This window comes from Phoenix dactylifera, chromosome 7 (assembly GCF_051530095.1).
Source record: "Phoenix dactylifera cultivar Ajwa chromosome 7, Ajwa_hap1_PhDact_Kaust_v1.1, whole genome shotgun sequence".
Taxonomy (NCBI): domain Eukaryota; kingdom Viridiplantae; phylum Streptophyta; class Magnoliopsida; order Arecales; family Arecaceae; genus Phoenix; species Phoenix dactylifera.
In genome coordinates this window covers 6,758,728-6,780,974 of record NC_143196.1, presented here as the reverse complement: position 1 = coordinate 6,780,974, position 22,247 = coordinate 6,758,728, and the positions used below count along the sequence as shown (strand labels likewise).

The 22,247-nt window shown below is 37.8% G+C and overlaps 2 protein-coding genes across 4 annotated transcripts; one reads left to right on the top strand and one right to left on the bottom strand.

The window, feature by feature from the left end:
- Positions 1 to 2,466: 2,466 nt before the first annotated feature.
- LOC103711308 (deSI-like protein At4g17486) lies at positions 2,467 to 19,074 on the top strand. 3 transcript variants are annotated; one of them, XM_008797404.5, is made up of 4 exons: positions 2,467 to 2,753; positions 3,932 to 4,146; positions 13,400 to 13,687; positions 18,451 to 19,074. In XM_008797404.5, the coding sequence occupies exons 2-4, from the start codon at positions 3,936 to 3,938 to the stop codon at positions 18,693 to 18,695; spliced, it is 744 nt and encodes a 247-aa protein (XP_008795626.1). In that variant the 5' UTR covers positions 2,467 to 2,753; positions 3,932 to 3,935; the 3' UTR covers positions 18,696 to 19,074. The 3 variants fall into 3 exon arrangements, with proteins under 3 accessions (XP_008795626.1, XP_017699327.1, XP_008795627.1); XM_017843838.4 differs by having other exon boundaries at positions 2,474 to 2,753; positions 3,851 to 4,146; XM_008797405.5 differs by lacking the exon at positions 2,467 to 2,753 and adding an exon at positions 2,800 to 2,935.
- Positions 19,075 to 20,152: 1,078 nt separating this feature from the next.
- On the bottom strand, positions 20,153 to 22,247 carry LOC103711309 (homeobox-leucine zipper protein HOX14-like). Its single transcript, XM_008797406.4, has 3 exons — positions 21,959 to 22,247; positions 20,767 to 21,074; positions 20,153 to 20,648 (listed from the first exon to the last, which is right to left on the bottom strand). The coding sequence occupies exons 1-3, from the start codon at positions 22,038 to 22,040 to the stop codon at positions 20,367 to 20,369; spliced, it is 672 nt and encodes a 223-aa protein (XP_008795628.1). The 5' UTR covers positions 22,041 to 22,247; the 3' UTR covers positions 20,153 to 20,366.

The following is a 22,247-nucleotide window of genomic DNA, read 5'->3' as shown; positions in this document are numbered from 1 at the left end:
TTGAGGAAACTCAGAGATTGGGGCTCCTAGGTGAAAAACACTATCTGAGGCGCTACAAGAGAAAAAAAAGAGCCCCAAATGCCCCGTTTATCAAAGGCCCATCTGACGATCATGAATAATCATGTGCTTGCTTGGCACCAGATAAGTTCCTGAGAGGTTGTAGCCAGGGACATGTTTTAGGTTGGCCTACCATGATTGGTGGAAATGCAGAAGGTTTTTCTTGCTGTGATGTTGTTCGATTATTCTCAAGATGCATGCTCTTTTGTTTGTGTTGAGATAAGGGAGGCCAAGAGCTAAGGGTGACAATCGGGTTGGATCGGATCGGACATGGGCCAGATTCGATGCGGGTCGCATCAAGAATTCTTTAATCCAAACCCAATCTATTTATTAAACAAGTCAAAATTTCAAGATACCCATAATAAAATACAACAATTACATACTTTGTTTCTTTATAAATCTAAAAATCTGCTGGAGCCTTAACAAAGAATCCTAGCCATAGATCAGACCCCCTTCTGTGCAAGAAAAGGTATTCTTATTTCCTATTATTATTTTATACCTTTATTATTGTATTATACTATAAATATAATATTATATTACATTATATCATAATACATTAATATGTTATGTTAATTAATTTAATATTATATTATATTATGAAAAATTAATTTACTCTGATAATTATAATATTTTATACCTTTATTTTTATTTTATACTATAAATATAATATTATAATTACATTATATCATAATACATTAATATATTATGTTAAATAATTTAATATTATATTATATTATGAAAAATTAATGTACACTAATAATTATAACATTTTATACCTTTATTATTGTATTATACTATATATATAATATTATATTACATTATATCATAATACATTGATATATTATATTAAATAATTTAATATTATATTAAATTATTATGCTATAGCTTACAATGTTATATTACTACATTATAATAATATTATATTATATTACAGTAATATTATACTATCATATATTTATATATTAATATATGTTATATTTTATTATGCTCTGTTGTATAATACTATGCAATGTCCTTTATGGTAATTTGGTCATACAAAAGTACTTTTCCAGTTTGTTTACCAAATACATATTAAAGTGCCACAACACTTTACAAATATAGTTACCAAACAGCAAATAGTTTTTTATAAAAAATTTACTTCAACTATACTTCTAACAGCTCTACTTTCAAAAGTCCAACAGTTTCTCTAAACAGGGCCTAGGAGTGTAAACAAAGAGTGTATCCATAGTGATATGGCTAGTTGTACTCACTTGAAAGTATATGAAATGAAATATTGTTTTGACAAAAAAAAGAAATCCATATTGTACCATGACAAACAAAATGTGAAATAATTCAGAATGAATATTTACTATCTGTGTGCTTGTGTTCTAAGATTCATAATGCCCTTCCATTATTTAATAGTCCAGTTTTCACTTTGAAGTATTGTCTGTACTCACTTCTGGCAGTACCCTCCAAATAACAGACCACTTCAGTGTGGGGTTCTCAAAGCATTGGCTCTTGGGAGAGATGGATGCAAGACATTGTTCAATATTCTAACAAAATAATGCTGGCTCTATCTATTCTTGCGAAACTGTTAGTAGACTCTCGGAAAGCAAGAGTGCCTTTACTTTTCAGCCAGGTGGAGCCAGAAAAAGAAAGTCACGGGCGGCTCTTAGAGCCAAAATAAACGCATCAGCAGAAACTGATGAGCGCATTCGACGATTCAAATAACGGCTATGAAAGGAATTGTTTCAGATGTTAATCTCTCGCCAAATTCATTAAAATAAATGCTATATATTTATAAACAAATCATCAAAAAATCAAATCCCAAGAATAAAAAATATAATAATTATGAAAAATTATATATTCATAATACGAAATATATAATGATAATATTGAAAGATAATTATAGCTATATGATAGGAAGAGAATCAAATTTATTTTAGCCACAATTAATGGGATGTTATATTTCGAAGATGGCCGAGCTTGTTTTTAGAAATATTGTCTTCCTAAAAATAAATAGCAATCCTGTCAATAATTGCTTTCAATGACAACCTAATAATTTGGTATACGAGCGGAGATTGCCAGCGACTTTTATCAAAATAATATATATTTTATAATTTTTGAATAATCTTGCTCCTCGATCGCTTTATTATTTTTTTAAAATATTAAATATATATTCTTTTAGACTATTAAATGATTTTTCAAAAAATCTCTAAATACATATCATTTTGTGAAAAATTGATCTAAATAGATTTGTATGTAAAATTTATATCATGCTATCATAATAATCATTACATAAAAGATATATAATCATCATTTGAAAGTTTTACTAATGATTAAATCAAAATAATGAACTAGAAGTTTTATCACCTGGAAATCATTAAACATAAAATAAAATAAAAGCGCGCCTTCTGAGAAAGCCTGTCCGTTCTTTGTACTGTAGAAAGAGAAAGCCACAGCCCTCTCTGATTGATAGAGAGAGAGAGAGAGAGAGAAGAGGTTTGCTCTTCCCCCCAAATCTTTCTCAGAGATCCCTCAACCCAACTCTCTTTCCTCGCATTTCCTTTCTTGTTTATTCCTGCTAGGAGACGACAGGACTCAGGAGTTGGGGGGGAGGGGGTTGGTGTTGGTGCTTGCTGGGTCCTGGAATGGCGGCTCCACATGTGGGTGGAGGTCGGCTTCTGAGACGCTGAGTTGGGTTTCATCCCAAGCAGGTAAGTGGCTTCTGCTGTTTCTTTTTCCCCATTTGATGCCGCGTCCTTTTAAGATTTCTTTTTCTTTTTGGTTTTTTTTTGTTCTCTATAAATTTCGGCCTTTTGGCTTCTTTGTTGGTTCTTGATAACTTTTAAATCCTCTGGATCTGCTAAAAATGTGGGAATGAGTTTGTTTGATGGGTGTATGCTTCAAATCTAGCTCTATTTTGGTTATATTTTTGTGTTTTCTTTGTATAATGTATCAAGATTTCTCTTGACTTGCAACATTCCGGGAATTATTCTGCGGAAGTAGCACAAGATGAGATCTTTCTCTCATTCTATAAAAATGTAGACAGATTTCTTCTTCGCATCTCTGTTTATTTTTTGATTTTTTTTTCCTGTCAAGAACTGGTTTCCCCTTCTCTTGGTAACGTACTTCGTTTACTCACTTCTTGAGATGTAGGCGTTCCAAAAATAAAAAGACGTGCTTTTTATTTTTTTTCCCCCTCCAAATATGCTTCACTTGTAATATTTTTGGTCGCAACTGGTTACGAGCTCGTTTCCACAATGAATCAAATTCGACAATTCTCTACTTGACTTTTCAGATTTGTTTGATTTTGGGAATTGTTTCTTCTAATTTTTAAAAGATTATTTTTTTTGATTTAGTTGGCAGAATTTAAGCGGGTCATTGCAATCTCATGATGGATTTATGGATGTTTTTATGACTAAGAAATTTGGTTGACTATCTTTGCTAGTCCTGACATGTTCTTTTGTATTTATTTCGACAAGTTCAGTGTCATCAGCTCATTCTATTTCAGGCTTTTGTGGATCTCACAATGCCGCTGTTTTTTATCTTTTTTCAGCTGTTTTTGTCCTGGATGTGTGTAGTTCTCGGTGTTGTTCATTGTCACTGTGCTCATTCATTTCAATATTACTCCATGTTATATTTTAATAAGAAAATGTTCCCAAAATGTTTTATTAGAATTATCTGATCGCAAATAAAGGATGGCTTAGTTAAGATGTTGTGAGCTCGCTGGTTCTTTTTTTGGAAATTAGGGATCTGATGCAAGGTCATAACTTCTTTCACTCCTAAACTGCATCTTTGTCTTCCTCTGCAGTCTCTTGCTGTGATTTTGCTGACTTAATTGTATATGCTGAAAAGGTGCGGAACATTGATTATTTTCTTTCTTCACTTGAAGGACCATGAAGTTCAGGTCAAAGAAGTGTTGGAAATCCATTATGCCCCTTCGCTTGGGTAGGAAATCTGCCACCCGTTTCTGTTTGTTTCCCAAGGTCCGCTCTGCCAGCCAAACACCAGGAAATGCACCAGTTTATCTGAATGTCTATGATTTGACGCCCATGAATGGCTATGTTTATTGGGCAGGCCTTGGGATTTATCACACAGGGGTTGAAGGTATGATTGGCTTAACCTTGTCTGTTTGTATCAAAGACTTATATGTAGCATGAGTTTTGAACAATTTGCTCTTCGAATGAGTTGTTTGGAGAAAATGTTGTCTATATGTATCAAATTATGTTCTGTCCTTTCAATCAACAAATCCATCAGATTTCAACCAAGGAGTTTCGCTAGCTGTACAAAAAGCTACACGACTTTGTGCAACCATATTGTGTATTATATGAGTTTTCTGAAAATGTTTTTACATCTTACTTTTAAACCTCGAATCTAAACTGGAGTTGCTTAGCAGCAATAGGTTTGTTCTGACAAACTATTGAACTGATGCCAGTGACTTTCTTCACGTACAATAGCCTAACATGTTTGCTTGCTGCTGCATCTTAGATTTATGATAGTTTTCTAATTCTGATCTTATTTTGTTTTCTTTAATCAGTAGGAAGGTGAGTATGTTGTTGGCTGTAGGAAAGCCCTGGTGATCACAGGAAAATAAAAAAATGATCAACAATATAAAATTAGTGGTCAAGTATTCAAACAAGTATGTCGTGGAAAGTTACAAACTAAAGATGTTCATAGACATATCACGATTGATAAGTCAATCAAATATTGTTAATCCTTGACATGAAGCTGCCAATATTTTGTTACCTTGCAGAACATGCCACTAAATTACCAAGAAATTGTTAATGCTAGAAATCTATTTATTCATTGTGCTTGTTTAAATTATAACATGAAAAGTTACACATGGCCGTGGACTTTGTTGAAAAGTCATGTGCATGACATGAACTATGATCTGTGTTTCATGATTCAGGGATAACGGATGACACTACTTAGCCATGCTCATGAATCACCTTACTCTTAAGGTTACTCAATGAAAGGAACACCATATACTTTCTTGTATTATGACTTACATGTAGCAATGGATGAGATAATAGCATTGGACACCCGTTAAGAAATCTTGTGGTCATCACTGTAAATTCTTTCACTAAGCTAAGGAATATGACTATATTTGGATGAAGAGGAAATTACCTATCACGCTGCAAACCCACCGCTCGGGCTTGGCTTGTGACACAGCCGCATGCTCCTAGTGTATGACGCAAGAGCATATGCAAGGCCTATAGATCTAAACCAATTACGTAACAACTGGAGATTAGAAAAAGATAAACAAACATTTCATAAATATATGTCCAAAATACAGGATTCATATACATCCAATATCAAATAAAAATCTAACTAATACTCTCTCTCTCCAAAATCTAATTAAGATATTTCATATATCTTAGCGTGATGAGGATGCAATGGCTTAAATGGGAAGAGTATACGAGGACCCATGTGGGCATCTGTTTAGTTCTACATTGGCTAGCACTGGATAGATCTTGGGTACTTATATAAGGCAAAGGAATCTAAACAATATCTTCTGGCTACCCTTTTAGATGAGGTTCTGCGCTATTACAAATGGTATCAGAGCGAAGTAGAGCCACAACTTATGTGGACTAGGCAACACTACAACACGGGCTAATTACAAGCTAATCCTAGTGTTTGTAATTGGATTTATGGTACTTGTGATTAGATTAGAATGGATTTGGACCCCTAGCATAGTGAGGATTCTATGGCTTAAAAAAAGAGAGCATGTGAGGACCCCTGTGAACGTGTGTTTAGTCTTACATTGGCTGCACACTAAGTAGATGTTGGGCACTTATACATGGCTAATAAATCCACATAATACCTTCTCGTTAGTCTTTTTAGGTGAGGTCTTGAGTTGTTATATTACCTATCAGCAAAGACAGAGATTGATGGATAATGATGTATGATTAATACAAGGACTTGAAAGATGGTAGTTTACACTTGGATGTGATGAGTAACAATATGATCCATTTCACCAAGAAATCATGAAAATGGGAGAATGTACTAGCAACTTATTTAAGAATCTTTTTGCTAGATATTTTCTCAAAAAGGATGATAAGTTGAGAGAGATCCATGCTAAATTTAGGTCAAGAGAGTAGAGGAACCTAAAACAAAGAGCATCCCTCTTGGGTCTTGACTTGGAATGCAAATAATCTTGGGCAGCTTATTTTAGTATTAATAACCCCAAGAAATTGTAGAATTTTGTTAAAGGTCTCCTCTCATTTTGTTGTTACACTGAACATAGAAGATCAATGTACATTGCTGAAATCTCTTAAATTCCAGTCATAAAAACATGACTTGGTAGAATCCCTAATAGCTTGGGATACACTGATATTGACTGAGAGAACTTAAATTTATGTTGTTAGAGCTTCTTAAATATATGATGCACAGCAAAACTAATTGCAAAAGTAAATTACTGTATTGCAAAATACTAAAATCATTCCTCTATATTATTAGGTTGGATAGGTACATTATTTTGATGGGTTAGGTTTCATTGAATGCTAACATTTTTATGTCCATCCTATACTCATAAATGGTTCTGGTCATGCTTGTGTCACATCACAGGCGATCATATCCTGGTTTGAATTTAGAAGTTGGTGTGAATTTGAACCTGACCCCGTAGAACTCTTATAGACATGTTGAATCTTATCAATTTGTCAATTTTTACTGATATTTCAGGGACACCCAATCCATTTCAGCTCAGCTGAGGATTGATGGGCCTGTGAATAGCAAACAAATGCGCCATGAAACTATGAATGAAGAATTGTTGTACCTGTAAGGCTCACAATAATCTACCAATCACCACATGTTCCTCTCTTTACCAATTATTGCCTTATAAAACCAATATCAGTAAAATAAAGGATTTAAGGTCTCTTCAGAGTTAAGTTGCAGGTCAGATAAAATGCAGAATAATGAATAGTAACCCTTGTAGGGCCTTTTCGGTCAAAATATGCGCCCGTAAGGAGTAGAGCTTAAAAACCTCTACAAAACCATGCATTGCTTTGTGGGAGCCATAGGGCCCACAGAGGCACATAGAATACCCAGTGCTTCCCTCTTTGCACTAATTAGTCAGTTTACTGGACCTTTGCAATTGATCTTGGCCTTACATGGCAAGCACCAATTAATGAATTAGCTTATAATCCCACAACATATTGTATGAGTAGCAATCAGCTTTGGCTCTTGTGACCCTTTGCACAAGACTTTGAACAAGCTTTAACTTATCACTAGAGGATGGCCGGCTCCATGAGCCTCTTGTCAACCCATAGGTGAACTTCCACAAGCTTAACAACTAAGTCCTTTGACCAACTTTAAGCCCAAATTGACTAGATGTTTCTAGTGCTCATAAGTCTTTGAACCTAAGGTTCACAAACCTCAGCTTAGCTGGTCTTGTAAAAAAATTTCCTTGGCCAAGTTTGGATTTTAGACAGTTAACTGCATATTGTTTTATGTATTTATAACTTTATGGTTTATAGCAGAGGTTGCAAGTTTCAGTTTCCAATCTTGGACTTTCTACATTTTTAGGTGATGAACAACCGAGGTATGAAATACTAAGTGGCTCAGTATGTACCTCTTGATATGTACCATACCCAAACCTCCTCAATATAAAAAGGCTTGGTTCAATACAAGCGGTCTCGATTCAGATGCAAAGAAAGTTGTTGAAAACACCTTCAAATCACACGAACTAAGGGCAGATCAAGCGGTTCGGGGGTGGATCAAGGTTGATTCATCCCAAACCAACCTTGAACGGGTACACAGTACCGACTGTACCGACGTACCGGTGGGCATCGGTACCGGTATGGTGCCGAACCAAACCGAGCCGAACCGGTACTGTACCGATGGGGCTAAAAACCAAAAAAAATTTGGAGCCGGTACAGACTGGTCGGTTTGGGCCGGTACCGGTTCGGTACGGGCCGGTACCGAAATATGTAGCTATACCGTACCGGTAGGATCCGGTACCGGCCCGTACCGACCGGTACGGCAGACCATGCTTGAACCACTCCCAAACCAAGCGGTATGCCTTAGTACCAAGGAATGCAGAACCGTTCGGATGGTTCCGCCCGTTCCGAGCCGTACCAATGGCTTATTGGTACAGTTCCGACATGGAATACGGTTCACTGCCGAAGACAGAAAAGAAGAGAGAGCGAGCGGGTGACAGAGAAGGAGCGATGGCAGACGCCGGCGGAGAGCCGCGGGGGCCGGCGGAGGCCGAGGCAATTTGCCGACTTCACTTAAAAATTCCGATTTTTTTCTGCGGCCACGACCTCCCCTTTGCGGCCTCTGCCAGTGTCCGCCGCTACTCCTCCCTCCCTCCCTCCCCCGCTCGCTCTCTCTTCCTCTTCTTCTCCGGCTCCGGTAGATTTTCTCTCTTGGTACGGGCCTGGCATGTACCGACTCGTGCTGCCGGACAACCGGTACGGTGCCCGGTATCGGCACAGTAGACCTTGTTTGGTACTGCTCCAAAAGTGGGTTAAAGGTGATTCTCTCTTGTTTTTGAAGGTGGAAACAAAAGGAAAGAAGAAAAATAAGCCGCTATATGGTCCATATAAGATAGAAAAATCTACAATCATTCTTGCACTAGTAATGCTCAAATGCCCAAAATTTGATCCAAATTGGTACAATTTGGGCATGCTTAGCTTCTGTCGAAGCCAGGGCTCAAAACTATCATAAATTTTAAATTAGTTAGCTGCTTTCAATTAATTAAAAATGTATTTTTAAAAATATTGTTAAATCACCAAAAAAGAAGATACATTGATGCATCAAAATAAATAAGTTGAATGCTATAAGAAAGTGCATTTAATAAACTTGCAATTTAAGACATGCTATAAAATTTTTGAAAATAAAAAAATTGATCATTAGATGGACAAATAAGTTAGTGCCTAGTACTGATCTGTGATTATAATATTGATCATTAGAAAGTTTTAGATGCGACTATTGTTAAATGATGTTACTTGCATTTCAATTGCTAAATTTAACACATCTTTAAAAATTAATTTAGATTGCAAGTTTTGTGATGTTATGTCATATTATGTATGTTAATAACTTTGACTACCCACAGAAAACCTTAAGTTGAGCATCTAATTTGATTATCTTATCTTATTTCTTGTAAAATTATATCATTTAGAAAAAAATGCTAAAAAAAACCTAGAGGTCAAAACAAGGTCCGCCGTACTGGTACCGGTCGGCGTACCGGTGGCGGCCCGGACCGGTACGAATCGGTCCCGTACTGATCTCGTACCGGTCCGAACCGGTCCCGTACTGATCTCGTACCGGTCCGAACCGGTCCCGTACCAATTCTCCAACAATAAACCACCGGTACCGGATTCCACGCTGATCCGGTACCGGTCCCAAGCCGGCCGTACCGGCCGGTACGGACCGGTACGGCAGATCATGGGTCAAAACAGCCATAAAAATGCTGTTTGGAGCTTATCTGTGTATGCCTATCAATTTTCTTAGTTGTTATGATCCTCAATATGACATGTCATACCCATCCTTGGTCAATAGGGTAATGGTCCTCAATATCTCAAACATTGCTACCAACCTTGTTGGCACATTTGGTCTCTTGTGGAGTTAAAAAATTTCAGTACCTTTCTTCGACATTAAATTCAGATCAGCAAGATGACTAAGTTCAACAATTCTTGAGATGAAGGCAAACTCAGGCAAGGTGGATCACTCTCGGTTTTGAAAGTCTGCGATTCTAAGAATAAGCTCTAAAATTTCTTGAATGACCATATCCTTAAATTGGAAAATATTTAGTCTTTTTTGTTCTTCTCTATCTTCTTCCACTACTTATGACTTTCCATTTAGCTTGCAAATTTGTTGCTTAGAGTGTGTTTGTTTGCCCATAAGTAGGCACACGAAGTCACTTGGGTATATAGGAAGTCACTTTCGGGTGTTTGATTATCTCGAATTGGCCTAAAGTAACCTGAAGTGAGTTCCCAATATGAGAGGAACAATGCTCAAAAGCCTGGGTCACCGAAGTCACTTTGGCAAAGTGAGTTCCCATCCATCCACTTACGTGCAACCAAACATGCCTTTATTTAAGGTATTCCCTTATTTAAGCCATGTGATGAGATTATTTACATAACGAATTTCTTGACTTCGTCTTCTCTACTTCTATAGAAAAGCTCAACTAATTGATCCTCAGAATTTGAGAGGAGCTATTGATGAATTTCTTAGTACTGGGGAAGTCAAGAACCTTTAAAAGAAAAGAAAATCTCTCACCTGTCTTGTGGAAATGACATAAATAATCTATAAACCCTCCAAAATGTTCGAAATATTTTCGAAGGGGTGAATCTTTATCCAGTAGCAGTAAGTTGAAAATAATGTAAATCAACAATATGGACTCACTAATTTAATTCTCTACTGTGGCATTACATTCCTTCAGAAGCCCTACTTTAAAGACTTGGACACCCTTTTTAGCAAAAGAAAAAAAAAAGACTTGGACACCCTTTTTAGCAAAAGAAAAAAAAGGACTTGGACACCCTTTTGAGCCCTAGTCACCATAACCAAATAATGAGCCAACGTCACATGGGACATCTATTCTAAGTATCAAATATATGAGATCATAGTGGTTAGAAGATGGAAACTTGAATGAGTTGCTAATTTAAGACTAATTGGGGACCGTAGGTTTGTATAGCTTTTAAATTCTCTATAGCGATTCTCTCCAATTAGTTGTGGTAGATGGGCCAGCCAATTGACAAGGTGGTGATCTTGTAAGTATTAAATTACTATGTTGTTTTCACAGTTGACTTAACTAGGCAGCCTAGGCTTGAGCATCTGCCAAGCTGGGCCAGTTTCAGGTGAGGCTAGGTTTTGATATCAAGATAAAGTTATCAAATTTGAGCCTAGCTTAGGTTGACCTTGTGCTTAAAAACTAGAGTCTAGCTTGGCAAAATAGTAAATTTTTGGACCTGAGCCTGACCCAACTAGCTCGGTAGGAATGGCTGTCTCATGCTTGGCTGCCCAACAATCTGATCAAATCGACCCATCCCCATCGAACTGGTGGAAGGGGAAGAGAGGGGAGGAGTAAGGAATAAAGAGAGGAGGATAGTTGGAGGAGGGAAAGAGAGAGAGAGGAGGGTGGGCATAGTGGAAGGGGGCAATAGAGAGGGAGGGAGCGGATGGAGGGGGACTGCAGATGGAGGCGGAGAAGAGGGGGCAGCGGGAAAGAGAAGGGAGAGATTTATGAAGCACGGACCTGGATATGGGATATGGATACGACACAATATGGATATGCCAGTATGGCAAATCTTGAAAAGTAGGATAAGGTACTGCTAAAATACATCAATATATATATATATATATATATATATATATAAGTATACATAAATACATATTAACTTTTAGAAACTCATCGTTAGTTATTATTATTCCATAGACCATCCATACTTTATATTTTAATTGTAATATCAATAGACTACAAAATTGAGCCTCTCCCTCATTTTTGGAGGTGTGGGGGAAGTATCTAAAGTGTTTGGGAAGTATCCGGACCAAGGTCCGCCGTACTGGCACCGGTCAGCATACCGGTGGCGGCCCGGACTGGTACGAACCGGTTCCGTACCGGTCCTTCAACAATAAACTACCGGTACCGGATTCCACGCTGATCCGGTACCGGTCTTAGGCCGGACCGGTACGTACCGGCCTGTACCGGCTGGTACGGACCGGTACAGCAGATCTTGATCCGGACTATCTTTTTTATTTTGTAAAGATACTTAACACATGTATCGAACATGTAACCGAGAAGTATTTAATGAGTATTAGTATCCGATACGAGTATGTGTGCAAGGTATGCACATAGCATGTGATTTGAAGTACTTTTGCTTCCTAGAAGAGATTTTAGGTTTCTCTACCATCCCCTCTTCATTCCTATTTTTGTCTATGTTCAATTTCTTTAAAAATATAATATTTTAAATATGATTTTAATATATATGTTAAATTTTTCAGGTTGGGCTGGGCTAAAATCTGGCAAGCCCGAGCTTGGCTGATTTTAGTCGGGCCTAGAAAACGAAAGCCCGACTCGGCTCAGGCCGAAATCTTGGCCCAAGCCCAGCAAAAATTGGGCCGAACTGCCTGGGCCAAGCTGATTTGCACAAGTCTAGAGACAACCATCATATCAAAAAGCTTGTAGTCTTGGTTCATGTAGGATAATGCTGAATTGAAATATTTTTAGGATTTTCACTTAAGATGGTCTATTGAAGCTGATTGGAATTTGTTTAGTAGTCATAGTTTGACAAGGTGTTCTCTTTACTTAGCAAGTTCGATTTTTTATTTTCCTTACTATAAAGAAGTCCTAGGAAAATTCTTATTGGAGTTGTGTTAATTGGTATTTCTAATGTACTAAGTGTTAAGGTTAGTTCAGGCAAACCTTCAGAACAAGTTAAGTTGGATGTTCATTTGGTTTCTAATTGCTCAAATCATAGAAATTCTCTTACTTTTTTTGTGAAGGAAAAGGATCATGCTGTTGAATTTATTTGAAGTAAAAAAGAAGGGAACTTTAAGTTTGTAGAGTGGGCTTCATTCCAATTGTTAAAGCAATTCCGAAGCATATGAAAGTTCTAATTGGCAGATTATTCAGTCTTCCACAGTAAATCCCTGACTGCATGCAGGTGCATGTATGATTTGCGTGAATACATATTTATTTTTCCACAATATTGAAAGAGAAAATAGCAGCTGCAAGCAAAGCAACATGAACACCCAAGCAAATAATTGCAAAGGAGAAGTAACTATTACATGAAGAATTCCAAAACTAAGAAAAAGGTAGAGAAACTCTATCCTCATTTTCCAAGCAAGGACACCAATCAGGCTTAGTGTCCCCCAGTTTAGGGGAAGTCGAATGCACATCAAGCAAAAATGTGATTTATTCCAGCATATGCTTTAGATATGTTAAATACATTTAGGATCCATTTGTTTCAACATGTCTAAAGAATTAATAGAAGTAGGTTTCTTGGAAGTCAGTTCAAAATGCATAGCTCTTGGATTCTTGTTGTAATAGAAAGTAGGTTTCAGGCAAACATGTGATTTTTTGCAGAAGCAAAAGATATAATGGGACAGATTAAATGCTAATCTGTTGGATTCTAATTGTAATATTAAAATAAACCATGAAATTATGCAGAATTATCACTAAATTCTTTCAACATTTTACATTCAATAAAAGATGTACATATTTCATGATTTTGATCTTCTGTTATGATTAACCGGTTATGACAATCTGCAAAAAGGTGCCTATGTTACTTATTTAACTCTCATCTCTGTAAATTTGTTCATATCTTAGAATTTTTTTCCCACCAACATGATTAAATTCATTTTCATCTGACAAAGAATATTTTACATTTTTAATGCTCTATTAATGTACTTGCAGTTTATGGTGTGGAATATGCATTCGGGGCACATGACTATCCAACAAGTGGGGTCTTTGAAGTTGAGCCTCGGCAATGCCCAGGCTTCAGGTTTAGAAAATCAATATTCATGGGTACAACCTGCTTAGACCCGATGCAGGTTAGAGAGTTTATGGAGCTTCATTCTGTAAACTACCATGGAGATACGTACCATTTGATTGTTAAGAACTGCAACCATTTTTGCAAGGATGTTTGTTATAAGTTGACTGGTAACAAAATTCCAAAATGGGTGAACAGACTTGCCAGGATAGGTATGCTTATTTTAATCTACATCATGCATTATATAGTTTAGGTGAATTATGAATATGTTCTTATGTCGTGGGCTTTTTTAGTATTAGTAATTCTACACTTCAAACATGCCTCTTGTGCATCTGGGATTATTGTTGGTTGCTTTAGTGATGTCTCAGAATCACCTTATGCATAGATTTATACTGTCCTTACTAATTCACTTGTCTTTGACACTTAATTCCTGTTAATGGAATGTTGCTGCAGGGCTTATTGTTCATTGGCCAACCAACACTAGCCATTTCCCACCATGTGCTCCCAAGTATCGTTGATATTTGATTTTTCCTTTTTTGTTTTTTTTGTTTTTTTGTGCTTTTTTTTTGGGGGGGGGGGGGGCATGGAGCAATGAGGTTGGTTTTTCCTCATCGCTCAGAATTACTATGTACTTTTTATGCGCATGCAAAAACCTTTTCTCAAGTATCTAGCCAAAATAACAGCCCACTGCCAGCCTTTCCAGAGATCAAACACTTATCCAAGTGCTTAATGTTCTAGTTTAAATGATGTATGGATGATCAGCCACCATGTCTTATAGTTTCTTCTTCAAGAAGGGATGATTTTGATAATTACTTATCATCCAGGTTTATCAGAGTGGATTTTTTTTATTGAGGTCTTTGTTTTGCTTTTGCCCCTGAACAGCTTCTCTGTTTTGTGGGGATTCTTTCTTTAAGATTTATGACTTGCTTATCCACTTAGGACCAAAAAACTAACAAGAATCTCAAGCAACTGACTTATTGGATATAGTTGTTAAATTTTCCTAGCTATTATTTCTTTCTAATGTGGCTCGACGGGTTCTCCTTTAAAAACTAAATATGGCTTTCCTTCAGTTTGTAAAGCTGCTTTTTCATCTTACCAAAATCAACCAACCTTCTAAATGCAACACTCAATGCAAACTTCTGTTGTTAAAGTGGCTTCTTGGACTTATCAAAATATAAAACCTATTAGTATTTGTGCAGAATATATGGTTGGAGTAGACTTCAGTTCTTATAAGATGGGCTAAACTGAAGGTCTTTCAAGATCAGCTTGTGACTGGTCGCATTATATATCTTACATCTCTATATAACATAGAATATGTAGAAGCTCTTGAGTTCACATTCCGCTGGTACTAGGAAGATGACAAATATTTTCACGTGGTGAGAAGGGAGAACTGGTTTGCAGCTCTAAATATCCAGCACTTTCAGTCTCATATCAGTTGTAGCTGATAGTGATATGTGATGAAGAATAACAAATAAAAACCTTGCCTTGTTCCATAAGACATTATGTTGCAATCAGCATTGTGTCATGAATGATCTGAACTCAATTATATCTATGCCAATTGCTGAGTGTTGCATGCGCAAGATAAATGAAGGTCCCATCTCCAACCTGAAAAAGCCACTTCTTAAGGCCTGTTTGGCATCATTCTAGTTTTTGTTTATCTACCAATTAGTGAAATACTGCCTGAAGATTGACGTTGAAGATAGTATTTGAACAAAACTTCTGCTATGGCTTGCTTTTAGTTTTCACTCTTTTTCAAAAGCAATAATTCTTTTGCTACCAAATATTCTAAATATTTTAGAAACAATTTCAAAAAAATGAAAGGGTTTCGTCACAGAATTTGTTCACTCTAGCTTATTTTTCTTCTTGGTCTTTTGAAAATGAAAACAGAATAAAAGCAATACCAAATGAGTCCCTTACTTTTTCAAATGCAAATAGTTGTGCTTCTCTTTCACAGTTATTGATCTTAATTCATTGCTAGCAAAGTTCCTTGCCTTAAATACTCTAGTAATTTAAAATTTGTACATGATGTATTTTTGCAACCAAAGAGGTATATTGATGAACGCTGCTCGTGTTACATAGTAACGAATATAAGTTTTGGAATTCACCTAGGTTATGGGCAAGATTCAACTGATTTGAAAAGAAAAAAAGGTTGAGGGACAGTATAAAAATTCTCTTTTTATGAATTCATCATAAAAGTAGGCATCAATCATTTTCACTTTTAAAAATAAATGCCATTGCATAAAGAATGTCTATCTCATATAAAAATAATTGTCATTTCTTAAGTTTAAGAATTATCAACTACAGATTGAACTCCTTAAATGTTGTAAGAAGGGAAAATGACATGAATCTTTTGATCTCCTTTTGACGATTTTGCTGGTTGTTATTTAGTAAATTTGGGTGGGCTTATTTTCCGAAGCTTTGAAAAATTGTGTCCTAGAACTTGGTTTTGGAGCTCATTCTTATCCTCCCAAAGTATCTCTTTGAGGGTGCAGCCAGCAACTAACAAATATTTTCACGGCATTATAATAACCTAGGACCTTACCCAAATACTAGCTAGAAGGTATTATTTCAGCTCCTTGATCCTGTATAAGTATCCAAGATCTATTCAATGCATATATGATGTGAGACTAAATATATGCTTGCATGGGTCCTCGCATACTCCTCCCGATTAAGCTCTGGCTTCCTTGCCAAGCTAAAAGGTCCAAATTCATTCAAATTCAATCACAAACACCACAATCAGCCTATGATCAACCTGAATAGGCTCATGCTGCTGTGACTAAACACATGTTTGCACGGGTATTATTTTAGGTTTCTTGGCCCTGTATAAGTACTCAATAACTATCCAGTGCATAGCCGATGCGAGACTAAACACATGTTTGCACGGGTCCTCATTTATATAGAATGGATCCAGAAATTATATGCCAAGAAGCAATTGTTTAGAGCTCAAGATATTTTAGCACAAAATAAGTAGCATATTTAAGTTACTTTGTCTTCAACACTCTCATTAGCTGGAGTTTCAGATGTTTCCCTTCCTCAACAAACTCTTGGCTTTTGCATTTGGTTTTATGAGTTTAGAGGATCTATGTGGGCCTCGTGGGTTTTAAGAGAGTCATGTTGATAGTTTTTTGCTTGAAATAAATTTTTATGTCCTTTTATATTGGTGGTGTCCAAGGTCCGCCGTACCGGTACCGGTCGGCGTACCGGTGGCCGGCCGGACCGGTACGGTACGGTCCGGTACGTACCGGCCGGTACCGGTACGGTACGCGGTGGTTTCAAAAATCGTACCGGTGCGAACCGGCCGGTACGGGCCCGTACCGGCCGGTTCGGATAAAAACCGGGAAATACCGGTTTTTTTGCCGTTCCGGTACCGGTCTAGGACCGGACCGGTACGTACCGGCCGGTACGGGCTGGTACGGCATTCCATGGTGGTGTCTATCAATGATGCTAATGTTACTGGACTTATGAACTTTGAATTAGTGTAGTAAAGGATCATGTCAGACGACTTTCTGAAGAAAACGAGCCTACTCAGCCATACCATTTCTTTAACACTGAAGTTGCCCATGGGAAAACTGATGTAAGCCTTTCCTGAAGGGAGAAGTGCGTGACTGGTTCTCTAGCTGAAACTGAGATGCTGAAACCAGACACTTCCATAACTGTAATTTGCTCAATGAGAAAATATCTTAAGATTTGAGAATATATTGGAGGCTAGTAAGGACACTTATCTATTTGACTATTATTCATCCAGCTTTTACCATTGACATGATTGTGGTCGGTCAGTTCTTGAGTTCTTCTAGTAACCTCCATGGAATCTGTGTTGTATTATGGAGATAGTCAAAAGTACTCTAGGCTAGGGTTCCATGGCAAAGAGAAATTGTCATTTTGAAATTGAGAGATTTTTATCTAGACTGGGTTAGTTCATCCACAGATTGACTATATATATATATATACATATATTGGAGGGATTCTTATCACCTACAGAAATGTGAAACAAGATCAAGTACCAAACCAGAATAGAAGACTACATGCAAGTTGAAGTGGCTGAGACATTCATACACTAATTGGGCTTTTATAGGGAGAAAAGTCTGAAAATATTTTCTGATTATCAAGCAGCAACTGCTGTAGTTAAGTAATCCTTTAATGATAGGATGAGACGTGAAAGCTGATTGTCATTTAATTCACAATTTTGTATTACATGAGAAGAGTATCTTCATGCATGAAATTTGAACATAAATCAAAATATGATTTCTTGGATACCCCTAAAATTCACAAGCATCCATGTAAACGTTCTGACATATGATTCCTTGGTCATTTTTGGGAAATTCATTACATTAATTATTTAATCAAGGAAGAATATCTACTAAATAGAGCTCGGCCGGGCCAATCATTGCACCACATCTTGTTCTAGATATAATGATCATCTAAAGAGTATTCAACAGGCTTCTTAGCAATGACTAAAATGAAAGGGACAGTGTGTGTATTAAACCTGAGGCATATGGTCTTCTTTTCAAGTCTCCAAAAGGTGCAACAAATTTCTATAAGGATTTATGGGTATCTTGTGCCCCATGATTCTAAATAGACTTCAGTATATTGGATAAGGAATACTGCCATAGCTTCAAAGACGTGGCAATGAAGCAACACCCTAGGCATCTTTTCACTTCATCTAAATTAGTAGCCTTTGTCAATAACATGATGAATGGTTGTAAAGCATACAAATAACAATTGGCTGCAACTTGGTCAGATGAAGCTAGGAAATTTGATCATATAATTTCTTCCTCTAAATTGATAAGATAATCAAAGTGTGAAAGCAGCTTTTCTTGCATAGTCTTAGTTTTCAACTCTGTGATTAGCAACCACTGGGCAGCATATCAATCATGCCACTACATGTTTTTGGTATCATTTCCATTTATCCTGGAACCTATCATTCGTTTATTGCCTTCCATTATACATCGATATAACTATGCTCTTTCTTCTGCAGGCGCCCTCTGCAACTGCTTACTGCCTGGGGCCCTTAAGATTTCTGCTGTTCGTCATGATCCAGATTCCCAAGCCGTGGATGGCGAGAAAACGAGGCTGAGAAGTGCCTTCAGTTGCCTATCTTCAATCTCTATGTGTCAGAGGCAGTTGTCAGCATCCTCTCTTTTCTTGCCCTCTCCCCTAAAAGGGTGCCTTCCCCCATGGGAGTTTAAAAGGTCTGGCGCCATCCTGTTGAAGCAGAGGTAACAGAAGTTCCATGTTGCTGATTGTTTCCAACAACAATCACCGAATGTGTATCAGACACCTTTTTCCAGTAGAAAAGCTTTGATGAGTTTGTGAGCTCTAGTATGAAATTATGGCAATACGAAACAAGATTTCCAGAAAAATTGCCACTGGGAAGAGCTATGGCAAAATGTTGTTTGATGTTTCACATGGACAGTATTTTAGTTTTTGTGTGATTTTGTTGTTTAGGCTGGTGTACTGAGTGGCGACTGTCTTCCGTAGCTCTGTATTTGTCTGATGATTTTTCTTTTGCAATGCTGTCATTTTGTCATGGCAGGGGTGGTAACCCATATATGACATAACTGTTGTTCCCATTTCCCTGAAATACTAATGCTTGGTGATCTCTCTTGTGTTGTCCTTCTGTAGCTCGGTGTTCTACTGATGTATTTAACTCTCTGAGATGCTCTGATGTCATCGTACCAGGGACGGATACCGGCTGTATGGTATGAACTACTATTTATAATTTTTTCCTCGGATTCTATTAATTTGATGAGCTCTGTCTTGTGATTCGAATTACCCTTTCAATTTTGCATTGTGCATGCATTTGTGAATATCCAGCATTGTAATTTGAATTACAGTTTACATTTTGCATTGTGCATGCACTGGTGTGAGCTGTCTTGGCCAAAGTGGAGGTTGGATATGGTGAATTTAGTAGTCCCTCATGCCTTCTAAAGGTGGGTCTGGATAAGGGTGAGCTTTGAGATCCCTCGTTCCTTCCAAGGGGAGTAAAGATAAAAAAAGAATGGAACTAAAAGAAGACTTGAGTGTATGATGTCCACAATGCGATGCAGAGCATGTGGCCCTTCGTTCACAGATCTGCACGGAGGAAGGACTATGGTAGTTTGGTGGGTAGGAGGATAGGTGGAAAATAGTAGGGGGGATGGCTTAGGAAAAGAACAAAAGAGAGTAATGATAGAGCAGGACATGGATACATGTCACCTCATTGATGGACACCATGACTTGTGTGTTGTTGCTTGTTAGAAGAAAACAGCATCCATCGGCCAGCTTTTGATTGTACCATGGTCTCTTTCAATCTCTCTCCTTGGAGATTCTTGGCATTTCATAATGACCTCAAGCATCTCTTTTGTCCCTCAGCAGGTCAAATCAGGACATCACCAAGCTAAATTTGATAGATGGAGATGGTTCCATTAGAACTGATGTTACCCATGTTGGTAACATGTTAAATGGCTAATTTGGATATCATTAGTTTGATTTGGAAGTTGATTAGAGCAATGCCAGGAAAAAACGCACCCAGCTTTCTTAATATGAGCTGCAGCTTGGAAGCAATGGCATTACAAGACAAACAACCTACTTGGTCTTGCGGATTTAAAACATGGCCAGTGGAGGATTACACAGAGCTTCGGTCTCATAAGCTGCCAGCTTCGAATTTCCAAATTCGAGAGCAAGGGTAAACAACTATATACAATACTTTTTTTCTTTTAAATCATTTTCTAAATACTACAACTAAAGTTACATTAGGAGCAAACAATTACATTAAACTAGAAACTTACTTCCACTAATTACAAGCTCCATGACTCGAGATGGATTATATTAGGGAAAATACTATAACTAGGTAAGGTGACATCATTTACATGGATAAATCACATAAATCATGACAGCACTAATAATGGTATTTTACAATATTCCATACAGATTACCCCAGTCCATGTAGTTATTAAAGTTATACTCTGGTATGTACATGAGGTCAACTTCTCCATCCACTCCAAATTCTCCAACCAGAGGATGGTAAGTGACCGTCGAGAAGGACGACGTGGGGCTGCCACCACTCTCGCCGCCGCTGCTGCCTCCGCCGCCGCCGCTGCCGCCTCCACCACCGCCAGAAGCTCCATTCGCTGCTCCGGAGAGCTTCCTTACAGACTCCTCAGCCTCCGAAAGCTTCTTCTTCAGTTTCAGAACCTACCAACAAAAACACTTGGTTATCTTATCTGAAATGGCATCTATCCATGATAGGATCCTCGGATATACTAACTAAACCAGCTCCGGTATCATGGTAGAGTGAAGCATGCATGCAGACCTCGTTCTCGAGGTGGCATTTCTCGACGATGATGGCATCGTGGGCCGACTTGAGCTTGAGGTACTCCTGCTCGATCTGCTTGCTCTTGTGCCTTGCCCTTCGATTCTGAAACCAAACGGCGACCTGCTTCGGGTCGAGGCCGAGCTCACTGGCGAGGTGCACCTTCCTCCCTGACTCCAATTTTCTCTCCTTTCCGAAGCTCATCTCCAAGAACTTAACCTGCGCATCAGTTAGCCTCCTCTTCTTCGCCTCTTCTCCTGCACCATCCAGCTTCGGCTTCCTCCTCCTTCGACGCGTTCTTGTCTCCCCTGAGCATATATAACAAGGAATACCACGCTTAGCTCTTTACAAGATGGCTCAAGCTAGCCCTAGCTCGCAGCACTAAAGATATATATTCTTATATATATATATATTATGGAATAACACTAAACACTAATGAAACTTCTCCCGCACTCAAAGCTAATCTGATTAAAACGAAGCCATTATAGTTGCGTTACGTGGATGTCCATTTATATCTTTGAAGGATTCATTAAACCGCAAGCTCTGTGTGTGTGTGTGTGTGTGTACGTGTGTGAAAGCATGGAAATCCACCTTATATTTTAATGATGTATGAAATGGGATAAGAACTAATAAACAAAGACAAAAGAAGAGGGAAGGGGGTGAGGGGAAGGAGGAAGAGCAGCTAAGAGAAGCTGCACAAAACTCCACCTGATGGCTGGACAAAACTCACCTGAAGAAAAACTATAAAAAAGGAAAAAGACTATAAACAGCAAAAACTAGAAAGAAGGGTCAACCAACAAAGGAGAGCAAATCGAAAGAAAAGACGATCCTATAATATCATCAAGAACTCTCTATTAACAAGCAAGACTCCCATTCAGAACTGATTAAAGAGATATACTAAAACTTGTTTTCTTACATTTGGTTAGAACTAAAGTCTCCACTTGGATCATTTTTATCGTCGATATATATATATCTCCATTTGTAACAATAAATTTGTTTCACCACAAGAACTATATCTTTCTATGACATTTTCTGTTTAATCCACACAATCTTTTCTAAGCTTAAAACTGCGCTATATGATTATGCTGATGATGGACCACAAACTTACTCCTAACATTCAATTACTCATTGCATGTTCAAAAATGTATGGTCACAAAAAAAGCTCAATAATGGAAACTAAAAGTGGACTAACCTTCTGTCCTTTGGGAGCACGCACCAAAGTTCATGAGATAGGAGAGCTCTTCTTCCACTTGGCTTGGGATGGCCTTGGTCATATTCACTGCAGGAAAGCTTCAAACTTTCCTTTGGTTCTATCCTCTTTCGGGCTTGAGAACTAATAGTCTTCTCTCTACCCTCGGTCACTAGTACTAGACTAGTCCCTTTAGACCAAGAAAGGAGCCTTTGCCTTTTGATTGTAAGATTGGAGCTTGTAGCGGGTGGCAAGGAGAGAGAGGGAGGGAGGGAGGGGGTTTAGGCGTTTT

What these genes read in the sequence shown, in the direction of transcription:
- LOC103711309 (XM_008797406.4), bottom strand. Translation starts at nt 22,040, where the DNA reads ATGACCAAGGCCATCCCAAGCCAAGTGGAAGAAGAGCTCTCCTATCTC. An exon ending in GTGCTCCCAAAGGACAGAAG is followed by an intron (nt 21,075 to 21,958) that starts GTTAGTCCACTT and finishes ATATATGCTCAG; the next exon opens with GGGAGACAAGAACGCGTCGA. An exon ending in AATGCCACCTCGAGAACGAG is followed by an intron (nt 20,649 to 20,766) that starts GTCTGCATGCAT and finishes TTTTGTTGGTAG; the next exon opens with GTTCTGAAACTGAAGAAGAA.
- LOC103711308 (XM_008797404.5), top strand. Translation starts at nt 3,936, where the DNA reads ATGAAGTTCAGGTCAAAGAAGTGTTGGAAATCCATTATGCCCCTTCGC. An exon ending in TTATCACACAGGGGTTGAAG is followed by an intron (nt 4,147 to 13,399) that starts GTATGATTGGCT and finishes ATGTACTTGCAG; the next exon opens with TTTATGGTGTGGAATATGCA. An exon ending in GAACAGACTTGCCAGGATAG is followed by an intron (nt 13,688 to 18,450) that starts GTATGCTTATTT and finishes TTTCTTCTGCAG; the next exon opens with GCGCCCTCTGCAACTGCTTA.